A 20,537-nucleotide genomic window follows, 5' to 3' on the forward strand; every position below is an offset into this window, starting at 1 on the left:
TTAAGACAACAGGTGGTGTACCAGTACACTGCAAAGCATGACATTTTCATTACATCACAGCACTGAGTAACACATGATATTTTTACTCATAAAAGCAGCCACGTGGTGGAAGAACTGCAAAACTCCCTGACTCAACTTCACCTGTTATCCATAACTCAAACATTCCCATTTGATTTGGCTCTGACATATTAGTACAAAGTGTTTCTTCTTTTATTTTTCCATCTTTAAACTTGGCCCAGTCTTGGAGGCAGCCATTGGAGATTTAAGACCAACAGAGGGTGCTCTGGAGCCTGGAATCAAAGCATCACTTCTGGATTGCTTTCAATGTTTAAAATGAACATATGCCAGACTTTGTTTAAGCTTATGTTTGAGCAGTATATTTGAGACATTACTTATCTTTACTTGTATCTATCAAAATGTTGTGCAGTAGTAGTAGTAGTAGTAGTAGTAGTAGTAGTGTAAAAATAGCCTCCAGCTTCTGTTGTAACCTACTATATCAGCCCCAACACAGAACAGCCAGATAGGCAAATGAAATCATCTTTAAAAGTATTACATCCATACTTTGCATCTGTTATTTATTTATCTAGTCTTATCAAACCTATTAGTTGCTCAGTTGTATTAAAACGTAATTCCCAAGAATATGATGGCCAGGTAACATTTAGAATTAGATAAGATACTTCCTTATCAGTCCCACGGTGGGAAATTTCATTATTCATCCTCATCCTAGAAAAGCAAGATATATTAAATAACAAACAAAGGGTTGAATTCACATTGTTGCACAAGGAAATAGTGACAGGCCTATTGCACAGGATCTGAGATGTAAGATGAATTTTCTGTAGAGGGGTTTTGTTAGCCAAGCCTAATCTCATTTGTTTGTTTTGTTCTGTTTAGTACTACTTTAGTAGTAATAGTTGACTTTAGACTGTTGTATGGAGACACTTCATGAAAGGTTCAATAACCAAGGTGTTATCTTGTCTATAAGTTATCTTTAACAAGTAAAGACTGTTTAGCAACCAATTTGTCAGTGTTGGAAAAAAGGAAGGAATTAGAAATACTCTGACAAAATATTATCTTTTTTTTGTTCTTTGCTTCCCTGTCCTGTTGTTGTGGATTTTGCACATCAGAAACATAAAAAATAACCTCTGGTAATAAAGAGGATAACCTGAATAAATTGATCCACAGCCTGCCTTTACAGTCTGCAATGAAAAATATTAGCTCAGGCTAATATTAAAAACACAACAGTCTCACATACAAGTCAGTTTTTGTTATCATGGGCTCTTTAAAGCCCACCTAGCTTGAGGGAAAGTATTGGAAGACTTTTTAAGGTTTTCTATTGGACAGCTAAAGGCAGGACCTCGGTTGTGGGCGTGCCAATACGTGTGATTGGTCGAGGTTGCTGTCAATCACCGCTCCACTCTCTCCCGAGCACCTCCCCTCCCTCTCCACCGACTGGATGTACGGCCCAAGCGAGGATTTTTTTACGAAAACATCCACCGCAGACTGCGTAACAGTGCCAAACGAGAAGGGTGCTACGACGAACGGGACCCGACGCTATGGACCCAGCGGAATGACAGCCGAGTCGATGGCGTTTTTAAAAGTTGGATAACGGTGTTTGGTCTTGAACGGAGACGGTAGAAGCGTAAAAGCAGATTTAATGGCACTGAGTGCGGTATCACTTGTTAGATAGATAGATAGACAGAGAGAGAGAGAGGAGAGAGTAAGAGAGGGAGAGAGGGAGAGAGAAGAAGAGGGGCCAAAGTGGACTCCCTCCCTCGGTAGAGCTCGTTCCGCCCGATGGAGGCTGACGGGACCTTTGCAGTGAGCTCGAGGCCCGGAATGTCACCTGCGATACGTCGACACCTCGCTGGAAGACGTAATTAGGGGGAAAGACCGCGCACACCTGTCCGCGCTTGCTTTCGACGACTCATTTGACAACTTCTTAGTAAGCTTTGTACACAAAAACAAAAGTTAGCAGGTCAGCGTTAACTGCGGGAGGCGAGATGACTATCATAGATATCACTTAACGAGAGGTTATTCACCGCCTCAGGTAACCTCGGACAGGTGAACGACGCACCATTACTCCTTCTTAATGGACTTCACGTTTATTTCTTCTGACCCATTTGTTCTAGAAAGTTGTCCTATTACTATATTCCGCCATCAGCAAGTTGACTCCAACTCATTTGGCTGCGAGAGTTGAGCAGTTTTGTTTAACAAACAAGGACCTCTTGGACTTTTTTTTTTTCTCATTAAGTGTCGCCTTTTTTTTTTTCATCAACCATGTCATTCAAAGACAATCCTTGCCGGAAATTTCAAGCTAACATTTTCAACAAAAGTAAATGCCAGAACTGCTTTAAGCCCAGAGAATCACATTTGCTGAACGACGAAGACTTAAATCAGGTGAACGAATTATTATTTTTTTTTTAAATGAAACAAACACTGGATATTTCATACTTGTGATACTTCCTGTGTAATCTGTAATAATATCAAAGGGTCAGCCTGTCTTTATCTGTCCGTTTGATGTGCACATTTCAAACGGTTTTGTCATTTGCCAATAGACCATGGAGTGCAAAGGTTAGGTTAATTGGACACAATTATTTTCTAGCCCAAGGGCTCATATTGACCTCAATTCATGCAAATATAGGCCTCCACCCAGCTCTGTGCCTTCCAGCACTGTAGCACACTGTCAACTGCTTTTGTTGAATCATTATTTCTGAAAAATATACATTTTTTGTCCTCCATCCTTTTGGCATTTTGCCTTATTCTTCCTTATTCTTATGGCAGTTTTCATCTTCATCCCAAAGGCACTAAGGATGGGAGAATGTGAAGGCTGTCAAAATCCCATTGTTTGTATATATATAATCACAAATGAAGATGTTCCACTAACACTCCCTGCTGGACTGTGTTGTTGACATTGGCAGGTTGTGAATGGTGACATCAGATCGCACTGATCTCTGTTGGCCTGTATCGTGATCGTTCCCTTTGGTAAGCTGTTTAACACGGCAGGTTAAGAAGAGTCACCTGTGTCCAGGTTGGCAGTTTATATGAGTGACACTTCTTCAGTTGGTAACGTCTCTAAGTATGGCTGTTTGTGGACTAATGGTTGCTGTACACATTTTCCCTTATTGTCCTCCGTCGCGGCCAGTGGCCTCTCTGTTGGATTGGAAATAGTCTTGAGGTTACGTCACAGTGGAATTTCTCACCCACTGGCTATCGACCTTATCCTTTGATAACTGCACCCAGTGAAAGGTTATCATCCTGGGACGGTCTGGCCATGTTCATTGTTTAGAAGTCCTACGACAAGAAGATAACGAAGGCCTGTGAATCTCATTCTGTGCATATGTTTATCCAGAACCCTCACCACCCAAAGGCCCATACTATTAGTGCAATATTACTTTGTCATCTATGATGGGGGGGACATGCGAAATGAACACACTTAAATGACTCTGTTTAACCTCTGAACCACTGAAGGGTAAAAAATGACCTAGATTCATCTCGTCTGTTTCTCTCTCTCTCTCGGGAGGACTTGCCATTCGGGCTGCTGATGGGTCATGTGAGGAGAGATGGGCCATTTTTCTAAATTGCGCTCCGTCTCAGTTCCTTCTTGGACCTAAGACTAAGAATTTTTCACAGGCAAGGAGAAAGCTAGTGTCCCAGCATTAGTGTAATTCCCCCTCAACACTTACTGTACTGCCCTTCCCCGCGCGTGCCATTATCAAATAACTTTGGTCTCATCCGTTCAGCTGCTACTCCTGCGTGCTGTCACCTCGCAGGTTGTTGTTGTTGTTGCAAAAGTCGGATGTTGTTTCTCCTCCCGAGTGTGCACAAACTCTTTGACTGTCCAAGGTTACAGGCTTATGATTGAGAGTTCCTGTTGCGTCATTTTGTTTACACAGTCAGTCATTTGAGAAATGTGCTGCGCGTCCTGTAATCAAAGTGAAAGAGGATTTTATGCTGGATTATACTTGGCTTTACATGGGACGAAATTATGACTGTAATCAAAACCGGTGATAGAGGGATATGGAGGTGCCAGGCGGCTGTAAATGTCAGCTTTGCCGCCATGATTTGCGGGCTGCTGCTCCGTAGACTTGGGGAGTGCAGCTGAATTACGTAAGGTACTTAATTTGTTAAGCTCTCCCAGTGTAGGTAAGAGTTGGGTGTAAATGTGTAGTAAAATGTGTGCTCCTGTGCACACAACCCTGCAGTGGTTATGCGGGGCTTCTTTGGCTCGGCAAACAAATGCTGACTACTAGTATGGCTAGAGTTCAAATTTGTACCAGAACTATTTAAGAAAGTCTGCCAGGCCAACTTGCATTTCTCGGGACAAGTTTGAATTGCAAATCTGTAGCCACAAAAGCTCTCAGGCTCTGCACTCTCTCCTGTTTCTCATCCACTGTTTTCCTTGCAAACTTCTGCCTCTCTCTGCCCCCTCCACCCACCAGTCCACCCACTTAGAGGATCAGAGGGAAAATCATGTGTGTTAGCTTTTCTTTTTTTTTTTTTCCAGGACAGCATGGTGCTCTGGGATACAGCCAGCTGGAGAATGGAGCCTGCAGTCAACTGTAGGCAGCTAGAGACTAATACACACCTTCCTGAAGTTAAACTTCAATGTGTGTGTGTGTGTGTGTCAGTGTCCGATACTGGGTCACCACTTGAAGCCTGAACTAGGGACTAGCCTGCAGTGAATTAAAATATGCATAATTGCTGATCGATATGTTGATGTGCCTGTTCTAGTGTTTGCTTTTAACGCTGTAATTGTGTTTTCTCCTCACCAGGCAAAACCTATATATGGAGGATGGTTGCTGCTGGCACCAGAGGGAACAAATTTTGACAATCCCTTACACAGATCCCGGGTAAGTGGTTCCATTGCTGGATTTGAAATTGATTATATTCAGAACGGAACATAGTTCTGCCTCTTTTTTTTTTTAAACTTCCTTTTAATCAGGAAACTTTTGCTGGAGCTTCATGAAAACAAAATGGTATTTTTTTTAAATCTATTGTCTGTCGCTTCTGCTCATGCCAAGAGGTAATAGGTGCAGTACTTAGGAATTTGAGTATGAGATGGGTAAAGTTTACTATTAGGGCTGCTCCGACGGTGCCAGGTAAGTTGAAAAAAGGCGATTGGATTGCATAGCCCTTCTTTTAATTTTGTTATCTATTCTGGCAGTCATTTGATATCTGTCAAACAGGAGGTCTGGTGGTGGTGGCTCCTCTCGCTGTTTTCATGGATTCAGCCGCTTCCTGTGGGAGGCTTGGCCCTCTATCAGAAGAAGCCTCGTTCTCAGGCAATAATGAGCCTAATATTGACTTTTATTTCATGAATCCTGCTCCCCTAGCATCATGTAATGGGAGCCTTGCTCTGTTGCGCGGCTTCCTTTATCAGCTCCCAGATTACACTGTGGTGGTGCATCCCAAAGAAGGAGTAAGAGAGAATGTGGGGGAGGAAAAGGAAAAGTCCCAGTTCTCACAACCGCACTGATGGCTTCCATATGGGTTCTGGGGGGAAAAGCACCTCTGGATCCTTCAGCTCAAAGTACTGTCAACACTCTGTCGCTGCTTTGACATAATCACTGATGTGTTCTGCCTATTCTTACAATCAGCTTTTCACCGTGGGGGTATAATTGGTGGCCATATGTAGTGCTGAGGTGAGCAGGTTTTGACTGACCGACAAGCAAATAACAGAGGAAAAAGTGCTGACACGTTGGATGAGTCACGTTTTAGGACCACTTTAGTCTGACAGGTTTTGGGTCTGTGGCTCTACTCTGTCCATCAACAACACTGCAGAATTGATCTTTAGAAGCCTCCTGTAAGTCACATATCTATCACCTTTTTAATGGATATGACTCCAATGTCCCTGTGAAGCTCATCAGCGTCCCTATTGAGACCTTCCAGTGGCTTTTAGGTTACAAAGCACCTCTCAATATTTCATGGATTGTGCTCAGTTGGAATCGGAGCCCAGGATATTTAACACTGAGACAAAACGGTGCATTTAGATAAGAGGGGGACAGTGGAGAGCTCATCAAGCCAATGAGGAGGGACATCAATGGAATCTGTCACCATATCATTTGCACAAATAACGGAAGAAATTGCTTTCTAACGATGAGTGAAAATGACTCCCTTGTGTGTTTCATTTGACCTTGTAGTTCAGGAATATGATCCTCTTCCTCTTCCTCACTATTCCGTGGTCCGTTAACATTGTGTACTTCATGTGTTTTGGACAAACACTGACACGATACTGTCCGATATCAGTTCAAGGTTGTGTGTGTAATTTATTTCCTGTAACACAGCTGTGAGCGTGGTTAATGTTACAGAAGTGTAATATTATGTACCGGTGTAAAAGAATTCTACCTACGTAGTTTTTGTTGACATTATATCTGCGTTCAGCAGGTACATAAAAACAAGGTGTTTTCCTATCTGTGTTTTGTCTGTTGTCTTTTTCCCCCTCATGCATTTATTAATTACAACCAATTGAAAACTGGGTGATTAGTTCTTGAACTGGCGCAGGATGATAAAATCTTTTCCAGCTAGCTTTAAAACCTTTTGATGTGGTGTATGCTGAAAGTGTGCCAAGAACTGGGTTGCCACTGCATGACAACTGTTTCCCAAAGGGTTGCTCGCCCTGTGCATGCACTGTTTGTGTGAGTGTGCACCAGTGGAGTGGCCAAGTCTTTACACCCTGAAGTGTATAGTATGTAAGATTTTAATTTGAACAGATTTATTTACAGATCCAGTAAAGAATAATACTAAATATCTGTCCTTACTTTAAACAGTATTTGTTGAACTGTGATGGCTAAAAATGACTTACTTGTGATAATAAAATATGGATGTGATATACTGCCTGGATTGATACTGATATCTATCATGTGACCATGTCAGTAATTCAAGAATGTCTCTTTTTGTTTATGCAGAAATGGCAAAGGAGGTTCTTCATCCTTTACGAGCATGGCTTACTTCGCTATGCTCTGGACGAAATGGTGAGTGAATGCTTTCCTCCTGTCAGCTGCTGATTTCTATTTGCTTTGAGTAAAATACCTGTTCTATGTTGGCTTGCATGGTGAAGTCATGCCATACTCCTCACATACCTTTCTCTTGCTCTTGAGTTTTCACCCACTGAACTTACGATTCATTCCCCGTTGCTTTTCATTCTGTGTTAACCTGCGGTTAATGAAACTCAGCACAATTTCTGTCAATAAAAGGGAAGTGATTATGCCCCTTTAACTCCTGGAAGGGTTTTAATGTGAAACTGCTGGAGGAAATGTTGAGTTTGCATTACAAGCATACAGCAGCAACAGCAGGTTAATAAACAAACAGGAACTTCTCAAAAAAGTTATTACCGAACAGTTTATTTCTGAATATGATATATAAACTGGAAGTTTAACTTTTTTTATTAGTGCATGTCACAAAAAAGACTCTTTTCAGGTGGGTTAGATAATCGCTCTGACCACTATTTGGTAACTTACAGTAGGTTTCTCTGTTGATCAATGTATGATATAATATATCCCATGACTGTAAAGTAGCTAGTTCAGTCATTTTGATTCCAGCAGAGGGATTTTATGCCTGTTCATTTCCGCTTTAAAAAAAATGAGTTTCTCTAAGTGAAAGCATCTCATATGAGGATGTTACATAACAAAAGGAGAAGAATTGATTTACAGAACATTGGAAGTAGGTAGGTTAGGCTGAAGTGTAGTTATTTTGTTTGTTTTGTTTGTCTGATGGGTTCACTATCACACTGTTAGCATCAGAGCTCTCTTGCAAACAGAGTATTTTATGAATGTGTGAAACACTAAGCTAACTAGCACAGTGGCGTCAAAAGGAATGAAGTGACACCACATGGTGTTGATTCTAGAAGTCATGTGCCAAGTTGTGTGTATTTGTTAAAGCTAGTTAACACACTTATTGTGCAAGAGCCCCATGGTAACTTCCTGTTCTGAAAGGAAAACTGGAAAACCATGCAATGCCAGGAAGACTAATGTCTTCAGTGATTTCTACTGGTGCCAATAGTCAAATATCTATACAATAATTATACATTTAAGATGCAGACTGACTGGCTCTTTTTTGGAGTTCATGTTTTTGTAGGTCACTTGTTTGAATACTATATAGTTTTTCGGTTCTGTTACTACTGCATTATACTGCTGCATGTGGGCACACTGAGTATTGATTGACCCAAAGCTGTACTCAACAGTTTTTTTTTTTTTTCTGAATACGGGTTGTGCTTTGAAATGAGGTGTAGTTGAAACAGCACTTGCTTTGTTGTTTTTGACCCTTTCAATACTGTATGTGGCATTCTCTGGCAGATGAGAGATGCTGAGAGGTTTTATGTAATAGAAGCAGCAGGAGCTATGATGCAGAGTAGATTTGTTTTCTTTTCCATGCCCTTCCGGGTCATTTCATTCCCCCCAGTTTTTTTTTTTTTTTTTTTACCAAAAATGTTATTGCACAAAAATACTGGACTGGCCTTAATGTCTTCTTCAAACTGGAGCCAATAAATTGTGTTTGTGAGGCACTGGTGGAGAATGATGGCACTTGAAGAAGGAAGGATGATGTGTTTTCTGGAAGAGACAAAGGGAAGAGGCGGATGTCCTCCTTCCATTCATCTGTCTCTCTGGATGTCACTCTTCATCTTTTCATCTCCTTTCTGAAAGGGGGATCAAAAGGAGGGGGGGTAGCAAGGCTCTGGAGCTGGAAATATCAAGTGACACTAAATATAGAACCTCACTTGTCACAGCGAACGCATTAGAATAATTGTTTTGTGTCCAATAAACAGCTGTACAAACTTGGCTAATTGACATTCATATCTGGCACTCGTTTCTTTTTTTTTTTTTGGAGACAAAGAAGGTAGAGCTAGAATCTGTGAGCGGCATTAAATGATTTCATGAATTTCTTTTTTTTTTTTTACTTTTATAGACTGTAGGTAACGATATAAAATATATTTAGTGCAGAAACATTGTGAACATTGTGAAGATTATTATTATTATTATTTATTATTATTGATTTTATTTATTATTATATTAATATTAATAACACCAGCGCAATTTGAGTGTGTGAATGATTTGTTTTTATACCAGTGATCAAAGCCAAGTGGTTTAATAGCTTTTTATAAAGTGCCCTCAGCTTTGCCAGTATTGCAACATTTTATTTTTGTGTTGTGATGCCAAATTCATAATCTAAACTTTATTGCCACATTGATGTGCAGTGGGTTTATTGTCCATACTGGATGATGGATATGGTGTCCATATTAAATACAGTTAAAATGTTCGGTGCAAAATGCTTCAGATGGCTACAGTCAACAATGGATCAGTTTAAATGCTGTATTGTGAATGACATCAGGTCAGATCTAAAGACTGCCGGTTTTCGCCAGTATAACGTTGCTCCAGACCACATCAGAGCCTCTATCTGAGAGCACTGGTTGGGGTTGTAGATGAGGAGGTGCCCCTCTGTTTTCCTCTCGGCCTAGTTTTATAGCTCTTATTTCTTGGCTCTAACCAAACCCAGATGGGCTGCGGTCCCAACCTTACGGATGTGGCACGACTATGGGGGAAAGGAATGGGTTAGCAAAGGCCTGGGAGAGCCATCGATTTGGGGTTGCCCACCTACGGTGAACACCCAACACTACGCACGGCTGCCATCATTTTATTCTAAGAGCAGCAGTGGCTTTGAAGAGCCGTTATGTGCAAGAGACAAGTGGTGAAAAGAAGAACATGTAGCTGCAGTAGAAGCAAGATAAAGAGAAAATGTGTCCTGAGTGGAGGGATGGAGAGGGTGAATAGCTGAAAATGTTGGCCTGCATAGAACATGTGCTGCCATGCAAGGCTAATGTGTTAGTGCAGCTTTTGTGGATTGTTCTTGGCATAGGCCTCCAAAGAAGGGAGTTGAAATTTGTCTTTTCTCAGCTAGTTCACAGAATTTTATTCTGTATATTTTATTAGCTGTAAAGTCCACTGTCAATTCACTCACCTGTATTTGCTCAATGCACAAGCTACCTTTTCCCAGAACAACCTAATGCAGTTATTTTAGGGGAGCGTTACCAAGGCAACATGTTTTGTCCCTTTGTCCAGCAACAGTTCACAATGGCATGTGTAACATGGGACAGTTATGCTGTGTTTTGTGGAGAGCTCTGGCTGTCTCTGTCCTGACTGTATAGATCTGGGACAGAACACTCTGGAAGCAAAGCACGAGTGTGTGGGCTGAGGCTGTCTCTAGGCTCAGTCATATGGTGAGCAAGCCTTTCTACGGTAGCTGTAGAAAAAGAAAACATCAGACACAGCATCAAAACAAATGTGCAGGGCTGGATTGAACAGAGTTATAGTTTGTGCTGAGCTGCACATGTTTCTGTGTGTGAGAGTGAATGCACCTGGGACGAGGGTGCTTGACTGCAGAGGCCATGTCAGGAACAGGTGTTGTAAGGTTCGAGAAACCTCAGTTTCAAACTGACTTCAGCTTTAGCAGTGTTGGGTTAACACTATTGAGAGAAAGTGTTTTTATAATCAATTAGAGGTAAAGAAAAGACAAATGAACATGAACAGAGGCCACCCATACACAACTGTGTGACTAAGCTGTTCAAGTGATGTGAGAAACACACATACACACAAAAAATCCATTATCAGCTCTTCGTGAGGGCAGGTACGTGGGTGTTAAGAACTCTCCAGCTCCACAAAAGCCACTTTGATGACATCAGTGCAAGTTAAAATGATCAACACCCACACTATAATAACTGCTTCGCTATGCGGTCCTAAATACCCCACCCAACACCTAGCTCCCCTTGACCTCGTGTTGACCTAATTGTAACCTATTCTTACTGACACACACTGACATACACACACCCCTCATCATATGATCTAGGCTGAAATGTCTTTCTTTGCAATGTCTCAATCTCTGTTGTGGTCTCTGAGCTCAGACTGAATCACAGTCTCCCTTTTTTTACATCCACAGATTAAAGAAAGCTTTTGCAAAGAAACTCTTTAATTACTGTTGACGTATTGTGTGTAATATTTTAATTGGAAGCTTTTGCAAGTGCTTGGAAAGATCGTGCACTTTGTGTTCTCATGCTTGTCCACTAATGTATTTTAGCCCAGACTGCACAGTATACCTGCAAATAAAATGAGGCTACCTATTGAGTTGCACTACACAAAAGGCCCATTCAGAGACGCTTGAATTGCATTTGCCTTTAGACTGTATTGACTGCAGTTCACTGTCTATCTGTATCCCAGCCATATCCCTTGTTATTCCAAGGAGGACATGATGTTCTAATGACGTTTCAGTTGTTGAAGTCATTCTCATTTCATCTTAGCTCAATTAATTTCCTGTGTTTACTGGAATTCAAATAGTGGACCCCTGCCCCATAGCAGTGTCCAAGAATGGAGAGAGTTTTGACAAACTTCCCTCTGTTTCCCAGACTTTTGTGCATTCTTTTAACTTGAGGCACACTATTCTGCTGTCTCTCTCCTGAATCTTTCAGACAGGAGCATATACAACCTCAGCCTGTGTTTGCCCTCAGACATTTAAGACCTTTTGACATGCTGAAACATGCATCAACCCTCTCCCTATTCTAGCCCTGTGAAACATGAAATTGAGGATTATTTTTAACCAATTTTGAGGAGCTTTTGTCTTGTGTTGGTTTGGGAATGAGGAGAGCTTTCTAGGGGATGGATGAGTGGGCAGGGCCTCTGAGTAGTGTTGTTGCCTCCAGGCACTCTATGCAGGGAATAAGTGGAGGCTGACCACCCCACCCCATCAAATTAGGGATACTTATAGGGGAGCTCCAGTCTTCCACTCACAGCAATCCATGGGAAACGGAGTAGAGAGAAGTAAAGACTGCCTGTAGTACACTTTTTTTGTATTACAGCACAAGATGGAAAGATGAATGATTTTGGATTGCATGGCGGCTTGGGGAGAGAAGAGATGATCTAGATGGAAAAGGGTAAACAGCGCTGATAAGACGGTGTAAGCTGATCATTGTAGATTGTTTACTAAGTGTTGGTCCTGGGTGAGGCGTGTGTTGGTGTTGTAGAGATACAGTGCGTGAGAGTCTTTTTTAACCCCTGGCCTTCCTTCCCCATGGTTCCAGTAGGAACTGATCTGCTGGAATGTAAACAGCCATGGATTACAGTGGGGTCACTGTTCCCATTGCACAAAGCCACAAAACCATGGGAACAGCTATTCATACAGCTTGTAATCATCAGAGTCTACAACACTGTAACTGCCACTCAAGCTAATGGCAACCCCACATCCCAAAGCTGACGCCCTGTATAGTATATTTATAAAGAACATTCCCTTGTTTTTGTTTTGATTTACAGAATGGGGAATTTTGGTGGATTTTTGTCTATTTTATCCCACTTCAGAATTCCCAATTCCCCCTGCAACGCTGACCTTGTCACTGCCATGTCTGCGGTTTGCTGCCGCAATGAACTTAAAGTATTGTAAATGATTCAGTTAAACAAGTAAAACTCTTGTCCTCTTGACTATGTAAAGTTATTTTTTGCTAGCATACATTGAAACTATATTAGAACATAAAAGCTAAACTGGAAGGAGTGATGCTTTTGTGCTGCCTCTGTACAATGACGAATTAGGTCACCTCATGAGCACAAGAATCAGTGTGCACAGGTTTTACAAATAATGAACCACAACCACTGCTTTCCTGTAACTTTTTATCAGGACAATAGATACTGTGTGTCATGTGGAAGTGTCATCGTAGGTGTCACCAGAAAACATGGTGGCTTATCATTTGTAGCCTTGTAACTTAAGACTATACTTGGTTTTACTTTCTGTATCCCAAGGCAATTCAGCTTGTCTTGTCCACACTAACCAAGCACCATGTATTTCAGCCTCAGTCTGTCAGTCTGAAGCCAAGGAGTCAGCCTCACTCTCAGTTTGATCCCGTGAAAGATGATCGACCTGACGCAGCATACAACAGACTTCTAGAAAAATCAGACCAGAAGCAATTTGTAGTCTGTGAAGTTAATGTACATCCATGCTCTCAGTGATCACTAATCAAGGGCCTTGCTGTCCTCCAAGTGACCCTGTATGCATGTCCAACTGAGTGCTGTGCTTTCTGACGAGACATACGTTTACCATTACCAGGAGAGTATGATTAAGCTGAATGCCATTAAAGGTCTCATGGAAGATGGGCCAGGTTGTATTTTCACTTGATAAATGACCAGTCTGGCTCTCTACTGGCCATTTGGTTTGACTTTCCAGTGTCTTCTTATCTGTGCTCTTTAGTTTTTGCCTTGGCTTTAGTCACCACATCATCCCGGATGTGGCTAAGATAAAAATCTTATCTCCAGCACTTGTTCACTGTTTGAATTCTTTCATTTGTTCAGTCAGAAGTACAGTAACCCCATCTGGCTCAGGGCCAAGTCTTTAAACATTTAACTCCTGTGCTTGGCCTGTGTGAGTGTGAGCCACTATTCTACATGGCACCGCTTTGCTCACATTTATTGTCTCTAAAAGTGTAATTTGAAGCTGTTAGTTTCATTAGTGTACAGACACACATGGAGAACTGCCAGGAAACATGATCCCAGCTGATTTGAAACTAAACATAAACGTGTGGTTTTGTGCTTGTTCTAAACTCTCAAGGATCAAATGTGAAGGACATGGAGACATTTTCGTGCTTTCTCACTGACCTCCCCCTTTCCCACTCCCATTCCACATTTATTGTGTGTGCGTTCCATAGCCAAAAGGCTTAATGAGTCTAAAAATAATGGCTGTCAAATTACACTTATTAAATTCAAATTACAGTCAATAAAACAGCATTGTTCTCCAGTATGCACATTCAGACCACACAGTAAAAGGGACTAAGCTGTCCCTCTTTGATTGGATGAGCAGAAAGAGCGCCCATTGAAAATGTGTTGACCTGGAAATGCATAGACAGATTGGTGCAAGTCAAACTAAAAACCAAGGCACTTTGGAAAACATCTCACCTCAGTAAAGTAGGCTTTTGTCATCTCTTAACATATCAAGAATTAAAACTTTTGCACCTGTAACTATAAAGTTCTACTCCAACTTTGAGCTTCAGCTAATGTAGGTTGTAAATAAGGGGAGACAGTCCTTCTGTTCTACCCTCCGGTCTATTATTATATTAGTGTTCACTGTTGCGTGACCCTGTGGACAGGATCCTTTAACACAGGGGCACTAGGTCTATCAGCACCTTTCTCATAGAAAATGCTTTCTCATAAGGTATCAGTTTCTATTCATGTGGGATTCTAGTTGATGGTGAACTTGGACTGTCTTTTGGTTTTGTCTTGGTGAATATGATTGCCATGTTGGGTTGAGCCAAATGCATGGTGGCGGTTCACTGTTGGTGAGAAGTCCTTTTAAAGACTTTTTTTCAGGATGTCTTTTTACCATCCTTCCCTTTGTACCCTCCTTCATTTTCTTGTTCTTTTTAATGATTTCCAGCTATTCATTATCCAGATAAAGGCTGGCTCCGGGAGGTTTTGGCTAAACTAGTGTCCACTCTCACTTGCTTGGTCCTCACTTTTATTTTCCCATTACTCAGTCCGATTCACTTTCCCTTCCTTTTACCTCCTCACTTTCTCTTATTCTGCCACTCTCTCGTATCTCTCTTTCATTCCAGTTCTCACTAGCCAATAAATCATTTGTGTTGGAGAAAGCAGCCAGCAGTATTGTGTAACTTCTCTCCCCCAAACCCTCCCTTGTCTATAAAGCCAAACAGTCTGACGGACTGCTCGTTCAGTTTGTTCTAAACACTAGACCAGGGCACTGACAAAAGGCTTCATTTAAAGCAGAAGGGTGAGGGGTTAGCCAGCTCTGAGACAGGCACTAATAAAACAGTGGGGTAGGTGGGTAGGTGTCTGCATGTGTGTTGTGGGGGTGTAGGGACACTGAGAGGCATTTCAGTGAAAATACTGCTATTGTGAATTACCCACAGATACACACCACTGAAGCCCACCAGTATATTGAGGTAATATTTGTCATTTTGTTGTGTGGACGGAGGGCACAACATTCATGAAGAGTTCAGATGGATGAAGTCCGGTTCTTCCGTAGCCACAGCTGCAGTTGCAACAGGTGTACGTGTATTGGATGACCTTTAACCTTTCACCTCAGCTTGGCGACCTGCCAATCCAACCACCTGTTGAGGTCAGAGCTCTGCAGCCAAGATATTTTTAGAAAGAAAGAGAGTGCAGCTTTTCAATTGGATCTGGTGATGTTTCACCGGAGTACAAAAGCAAGGGTAAAATATGTCATGGTAGACTATTTAGATAAAATATTTTATGTACACGTGAACATATCTCCCAGTACAAGCTCTTACTACCATTTCTGGGTTTTATTTAATCTGTAGGTCTGTAAAATCCACATAACCTGTAACTTAAGTATGTTGGTTTGTTGCTAATTGTTTTTGGGTGAGCCACTCGCTCTTTAATAACCCACTCCAGCTTCCTCAGGACGTGGCCCAAAATTCCCATTCCAAGCAGCCATGGACTGGCCTTCCTCCAGCCTCAGCACCTAATCAGCTTAGTATTCTCTCCTCTTGTGCTTTTTCTCTGCTTTAAAGAGAACGTAGCAAAAAAATGCCCCTTCTTCTCAAATAAACTGTACTTTAAAATATTGACTACTGCTTGAAAAAAAAACACAGATTCATATGTAATAAATTATACAATTGTTTTATTGTTTGTAATATCATAAATAAACACTATGATAAAATGGGAAAGATATCTGGCAACTTATCCACAGGGGAGTAACAAACAACCAAGCCACCTTGTCTGTCTTCATCAACATTGAGCTTTTCTTGCAAACAGCAACATATTGTTTAATACGTACACATCTTTGTTTTTTATTTGTGACCAAGTTTTTATTGGTTTGGATATTTCAACATTTACATTCATTATGGAGGATACATTACATACCAAAAAAAATGAAATGTTATATGACTTTGCACAACATCCTTACATCTATTCACTACAGTAGTTCCAACTGCATAATAACTGTACATACATTTACATGCATGTAATGATATTAACAAAATCCCTCTTTGTCAAGATGATTATCTGAAATATGCTAGGATATAATACACTGTAAATCTTAGTTGTATCTGATGGCTGGTTTTCTACATTTTTCACAGACCTAACTGAACTTGGTATTTAACCTCAATACATTTTGAGTACTGACCAGATATTGTATGTAGCTACTACTTTTAGTACTGATTACTAAACTTTCATGTACCATTGCTTAATAGGGTGCTATCTGGTTTAACCGTCGATGTGTTTACATACTGTATTATATTTATGAAAAGTTCCTGGTTTTGCTGTTTGTATTGACGCATGTCGTGATACATTCAAGAAATTTGATCAAGACAAGTGAGGAATCAGGTATCAGCTCATCAAGTATTTTTGGGGGATTGGTACAGAAACTTGAGTACTGTATTGGTACTAGTTCTAAATGTTAATGTTAACTAGTCCTAGAATACTCTAAAGAAATCTAGAAATGAATATTGGCCCCAGGTTTTGTCACCGAATGAACGTTCTCCTAGCTTCTAAAGTTATCTGCTGTCAGCACTGTTTTGGGCAGGTTAACTGCTAACCAACAGACCTGGGCCTGCAAGAAGCTGCTCTTCAGCCCTGTGGAAAATCAGCTAGCTCCAAAACTGAGCTATTAGCTGAATTCCCAAAGGAACATTTTCCTATCCCTCCCCCATTTTCCCTTCTCTTTTGCCTGATGGGATAATTTGCGTTGACTTAGCAAGGCTTTGGCAGATTTGCAGTCATTATCAAAGAAGTAGTTGAAGCCTGACTGAAGGTCTTATCTGATTTCTTTAAAGTGTAGAATGAGTTGCAGAAACTAGCTTCTTGTTAATTGTGTTAAAGGAATGAAAGATTTTTATGTTCCACTTTGTTTTTGATAAGAATAGTTTTCATTGGTATCCTGCGACTTTACAATAGCCACAGCATATAATGGGTGCCTATTCACCTTGGCCTACTTTCCAAAGTGCTGTGTCAGAGCACCGTATGGGACGCTGCAGTATTCCAGACACTGCTGTTCTGGGGCACATTGTGATCTTGGAGCAACTTGTTTTTGCAGTGGAGACAAAAAGCTGATGCAAGAGCTTCAAATCTGGGATTTGCTGCTCTACAAGTCAGTGAGTGACTGGCACTGTATTGGAGAGAACATTTAGATACTGGGAAGAACAACACTGGTTAATATTTGTGTTTAAATGAACACCAGTCCAGTGTGCATGACAGAGCATCCGGTTGTAATCATTATTGGCCTTGGAAGAGGAGGGTTTGCAATGAGCTTATATTAGTGCATGCTGTTAATGGGGGTGTCTTTATTTGAAAATAATTGTATCAGTATGACATGAATTTGTGCATTCAGTGCCAAGCCACCTAGGGATTTAGATAAGCCACACTTTTCTGCTTCCATGGTCTGCTACCCTGACTGGCATGGGTTGACAAAACTAAATGTTTCACCTAAGTTAGAGATGACAAATAGAAACAAATACACTGACTTTGCATGAGCAATAATTAGTTATCACTTGCAATGTGGCCAAATGTTAAGGGACAATTTGTGTGCAATTGATTGTAGGAGGCTTCATCTTTTTTTATAGAGCTTCCTTTGCAAGACAGTTGCATCAGAAGTTACGATAAAAACCTGCACCACCTGCAAACATCAGTTTCATCAAATATAGAACAGAGATGTCAACACACTAATTTATCTGCTCCGGCTGTTTGTGGTTTAACAAGACATTGGCTTGATATCTGTGGGCTAGGTAATGTTACCTACTTGGCTTTCGACTCCTGTGGCGTCATCTCTCCTAACCAGAGATAATGCCTTGTCAACAAACACAACCACACCTGCAGTCACAGCAGTCCAGTAAACTGCAGCAGGTGTGCATATAGAGTTGGAAAGTGGACTGGGCTATTTGAGGCACCCCTGGTTCCAAAAAGTCCCATAGTTATTTTCTCCCATAGACTCATAGTTGGACCTCTTCTACGGCTTAGATCAGCATAAAACTCTCCTGGGTAAATCGTCTGTCCAAAAGATTAAAAACTGCATCAAAAAAAAAGTCGAAGGTATAAGCCTGTCGACATAAAAACTTTGAGGTGGATGTTAACTATGATTCCAAAAGGTAGATTTCTGCAAGAATTGCTGCTATGATGTTTGCCGCTAACAGCAGGTGAAAGCTAAAGATGACTTTGTTGAGAACAGATTTTACAGTCAACAGCTTTTGTTACTTTGTACACGCCTCTAATTGGCTGATTCTCGATGGTGGTGGCCGAGTCTAATGGATATTGTAATATTTCGAGCCATCCACCATCTCCAAATAACGGACAAAACACGATTTCACAGAAACCAAGTTGATATATCACTCCACCCTAGTTTCCACTGACTACAATCTAGAGTGAACTGGTAAGCAGAGCAAACAGACATAACAGAGGTATCATTCATCACATATGAGGAGTAAAGAAAGCAACAAGGAAGAAGCAGCTTTGATGAATATTAGAGGGGCCTGGAGAGCAAAGAAAGAAAAAAGTTACCAGTCTGGGAAACCACACACACTCCTAATAATTCTCCATAGACAGTCTGAGTCTGAACAGCTAGCGCAACATGACACAACTCGATCGTGGCACCTGTTTCTCCAGCCGGCCTGTCAACTCTGTCACCACCCAGACATAGACTGAGTGATTTCTTACACACTGTCTGTCTGCTGCAGTTGTTCATTTGTTATTGTTATATACATTAAATAACCACTCTTGATAAAGCTTCAATTACAGTGCTACATGTAGTAGAATGATACATCCATGTACTACAGATACATTTAACTTGGTACCCACAAATGTGTTATTTATTCTACCCTGGAGTTGGAAAGATCTGGTTCATGTAGCTCCAGTACAGTTGCATCTGATTGACCGAGAGCTCAATCCTAGCCTTCACTTGAAAAGAACACTGCTGTACTCGCAGAGAAAATGGTCTTCATCCTCCAACTCTCCCTCGTCTTCCTCCTCCTCTGCATTTGTCAGCTGCTGGCCTCCTAACACAGCATTCAACCACCCACATCCTCTCACATCCTCCATAAGAAGAGCAGCACTGCTACCACCCACAGTCCTCTCTGAAATACCTGGTACAAATATGTGTGAAATCTGTGGCATTTTAATTTTTTTATTATTGTTAATTTCTCTCCGAATTTTGTGTTGATACAGTGCTCTTGCAGTTACCCTTCACTGCAGTGCTGTTGCTCTGCAACCAGGCTTAGAGCAGAAGCCTATACTGTATCTGAACGTCTTGAATGCATACCAGTGGAGTGAGGTGTATCTGAGAATGCCTGGAGGACTGTATTTGGCCCTGCAACAGAGATGTCAGATATCCACCATATGGCTTTTTATAGAGCTATATGTTTGTCTAAAGTAGAGGCAGGGGTTAGGGTTGGTATTATAGCTGAGGCTAAGGTAAACATCATGTGTGATTGAACTGGCTTAACATTGTCTCAATATTGTGGTAAAATTATAGGGCCGTGAGGACTTTGGGACAGTGATGATTGTAATCTTGTCCATGACCAATCTGTCAGCTCTAGTTCCTGTTCTGATTGCTATGTATATCTTTGTTTGTATGATTATCGTGGACTTAAGAAGGACAGCGAGACCATTTGATATTCCTCTGTAGCAGCAAGACTAGAGGTGACTCCATCTGTCTGGCACCTGAGGACATTTCCCCGCAGCTGGTTGTTGGCATACTCACTGGTATCAAAAATGTGTGTTTATCTCTGTTGTCCTAAGTTGCTAAGGAAAGATTTATTGCATAATTGCTGTTATCGGTAATGAGCAGAGGATGTTGGACCCTGAAAAGACCTGATCCTAGGCCATGTTCATGAGTCAGGATGAAGCGGTGCCAGTTCATCAGCTTTCCTTTTGGCTTCTGTCTTTAATGATCAAAGTCAAATGGCTTTGGATGCAGGGTGAAGAACTTGGAGACAGTGCTTGAGAATCCTGCTGTTACATGTCTAAAAGGAGCGTAATGTAAGTGTGCGAATGAAGCTGTAGCTTTTGAATTTGTCACCTCCAAAGTTGGCAGACAAACTGGCACCTAATACCAAATAACAGATGTTTCTAATCAACTTACAGGTGTTCCTAACTAACTTGGCCATTGTGCAACATTGTAGGTATATTCATACCGATAGAAAATGAATGAGAAATTAGCTGAATGTAATAAAAAAGATGTTGCAATATGTGACTCAATCACATAGTTAAATGCCAGTTCATTCCCTCATGCTCCTTTTTGACTGAGTCAGTTTAACTGCACTCTGGCTTTCCATGACCAGAAATGAGTCTGTCAAACCCAAAAATGTTGATGGCAGAGGAAGAGAATTTGCTCCACAACCAAAAATGAAAGTTAGACCATCAGCCAGCTGCCAAAAGAAGCAAATATTTCTCTCGCTGTGTCATAAGGGAGAATGGGATGTTTTGCTAAGCTGCAGAATGGCCAAGAGTGAAGGAAGCCAAGGAAAAGGCATGCATGCATGAAGCTTACTAATTACCATTTTCTAAACAAAGAATTGGTTCCTAATGAACACTGTTGTATTGCTATAC

General features: G+C 41.2%; 1 protein-coding gene across 7 annotated transcripts in view; it reads left to right on the forward strand.

Annotated features, from left to right (window-relative positions):
• Positions 1–1,447: 1,447 nt before the first annotated feature.
• si:ch73-103b11.2 (myosin phosphatase Rho-interacting protein) overlaps positions 1,448–20,537 on the forward strand; it is a 48,027-nt gene continuing 28,937 nt past the window's right edge. For 4 of the 7 annotated variants that reach the window (XM_035665697.1, XM_035665713.1, XM_035665735.1 and 1 more), the window contains exons 1-3: positions 1,450–2,397; positions 4,773–4,850; positions 6,906–6,971. In XM_035665697.1, coding sequence (XP_035521590.1) covers positions 2,278–2,397; positions 4,773–4,850; positions 6,906–6,971 — 264 coding nt within the window. In that variant the 5' untranslated portion in view covers positions 1,450–2,277. Of the gene's footprint in view, positions 2,398–4,772; positions 4,851–6,905; positions 6,972–20,537 lie in introns of all 7 variants that reach the window. The other 3 variants (XM_035665706.1, XM_035665688.1, XM_035665721.1) reach the window with 3 other exon arrangements.

The sequence above is a fragment of the Morone saxatilis genome, unplaced genomic scaffold, assembly GCF_004916995.1.
Source record: "Morone saxatilis isolate NCDOM2014 unplaced genomic scaffold, NCSU_SB_2.0 Contig1, whole genome shotgun sequence".
NCBI classification, from domain to species: domain Eukaryota; kingdom Metazoa; phylum Chordata; class Actinopteri; family Moronidae; genus Morone; species Morone saxatilis.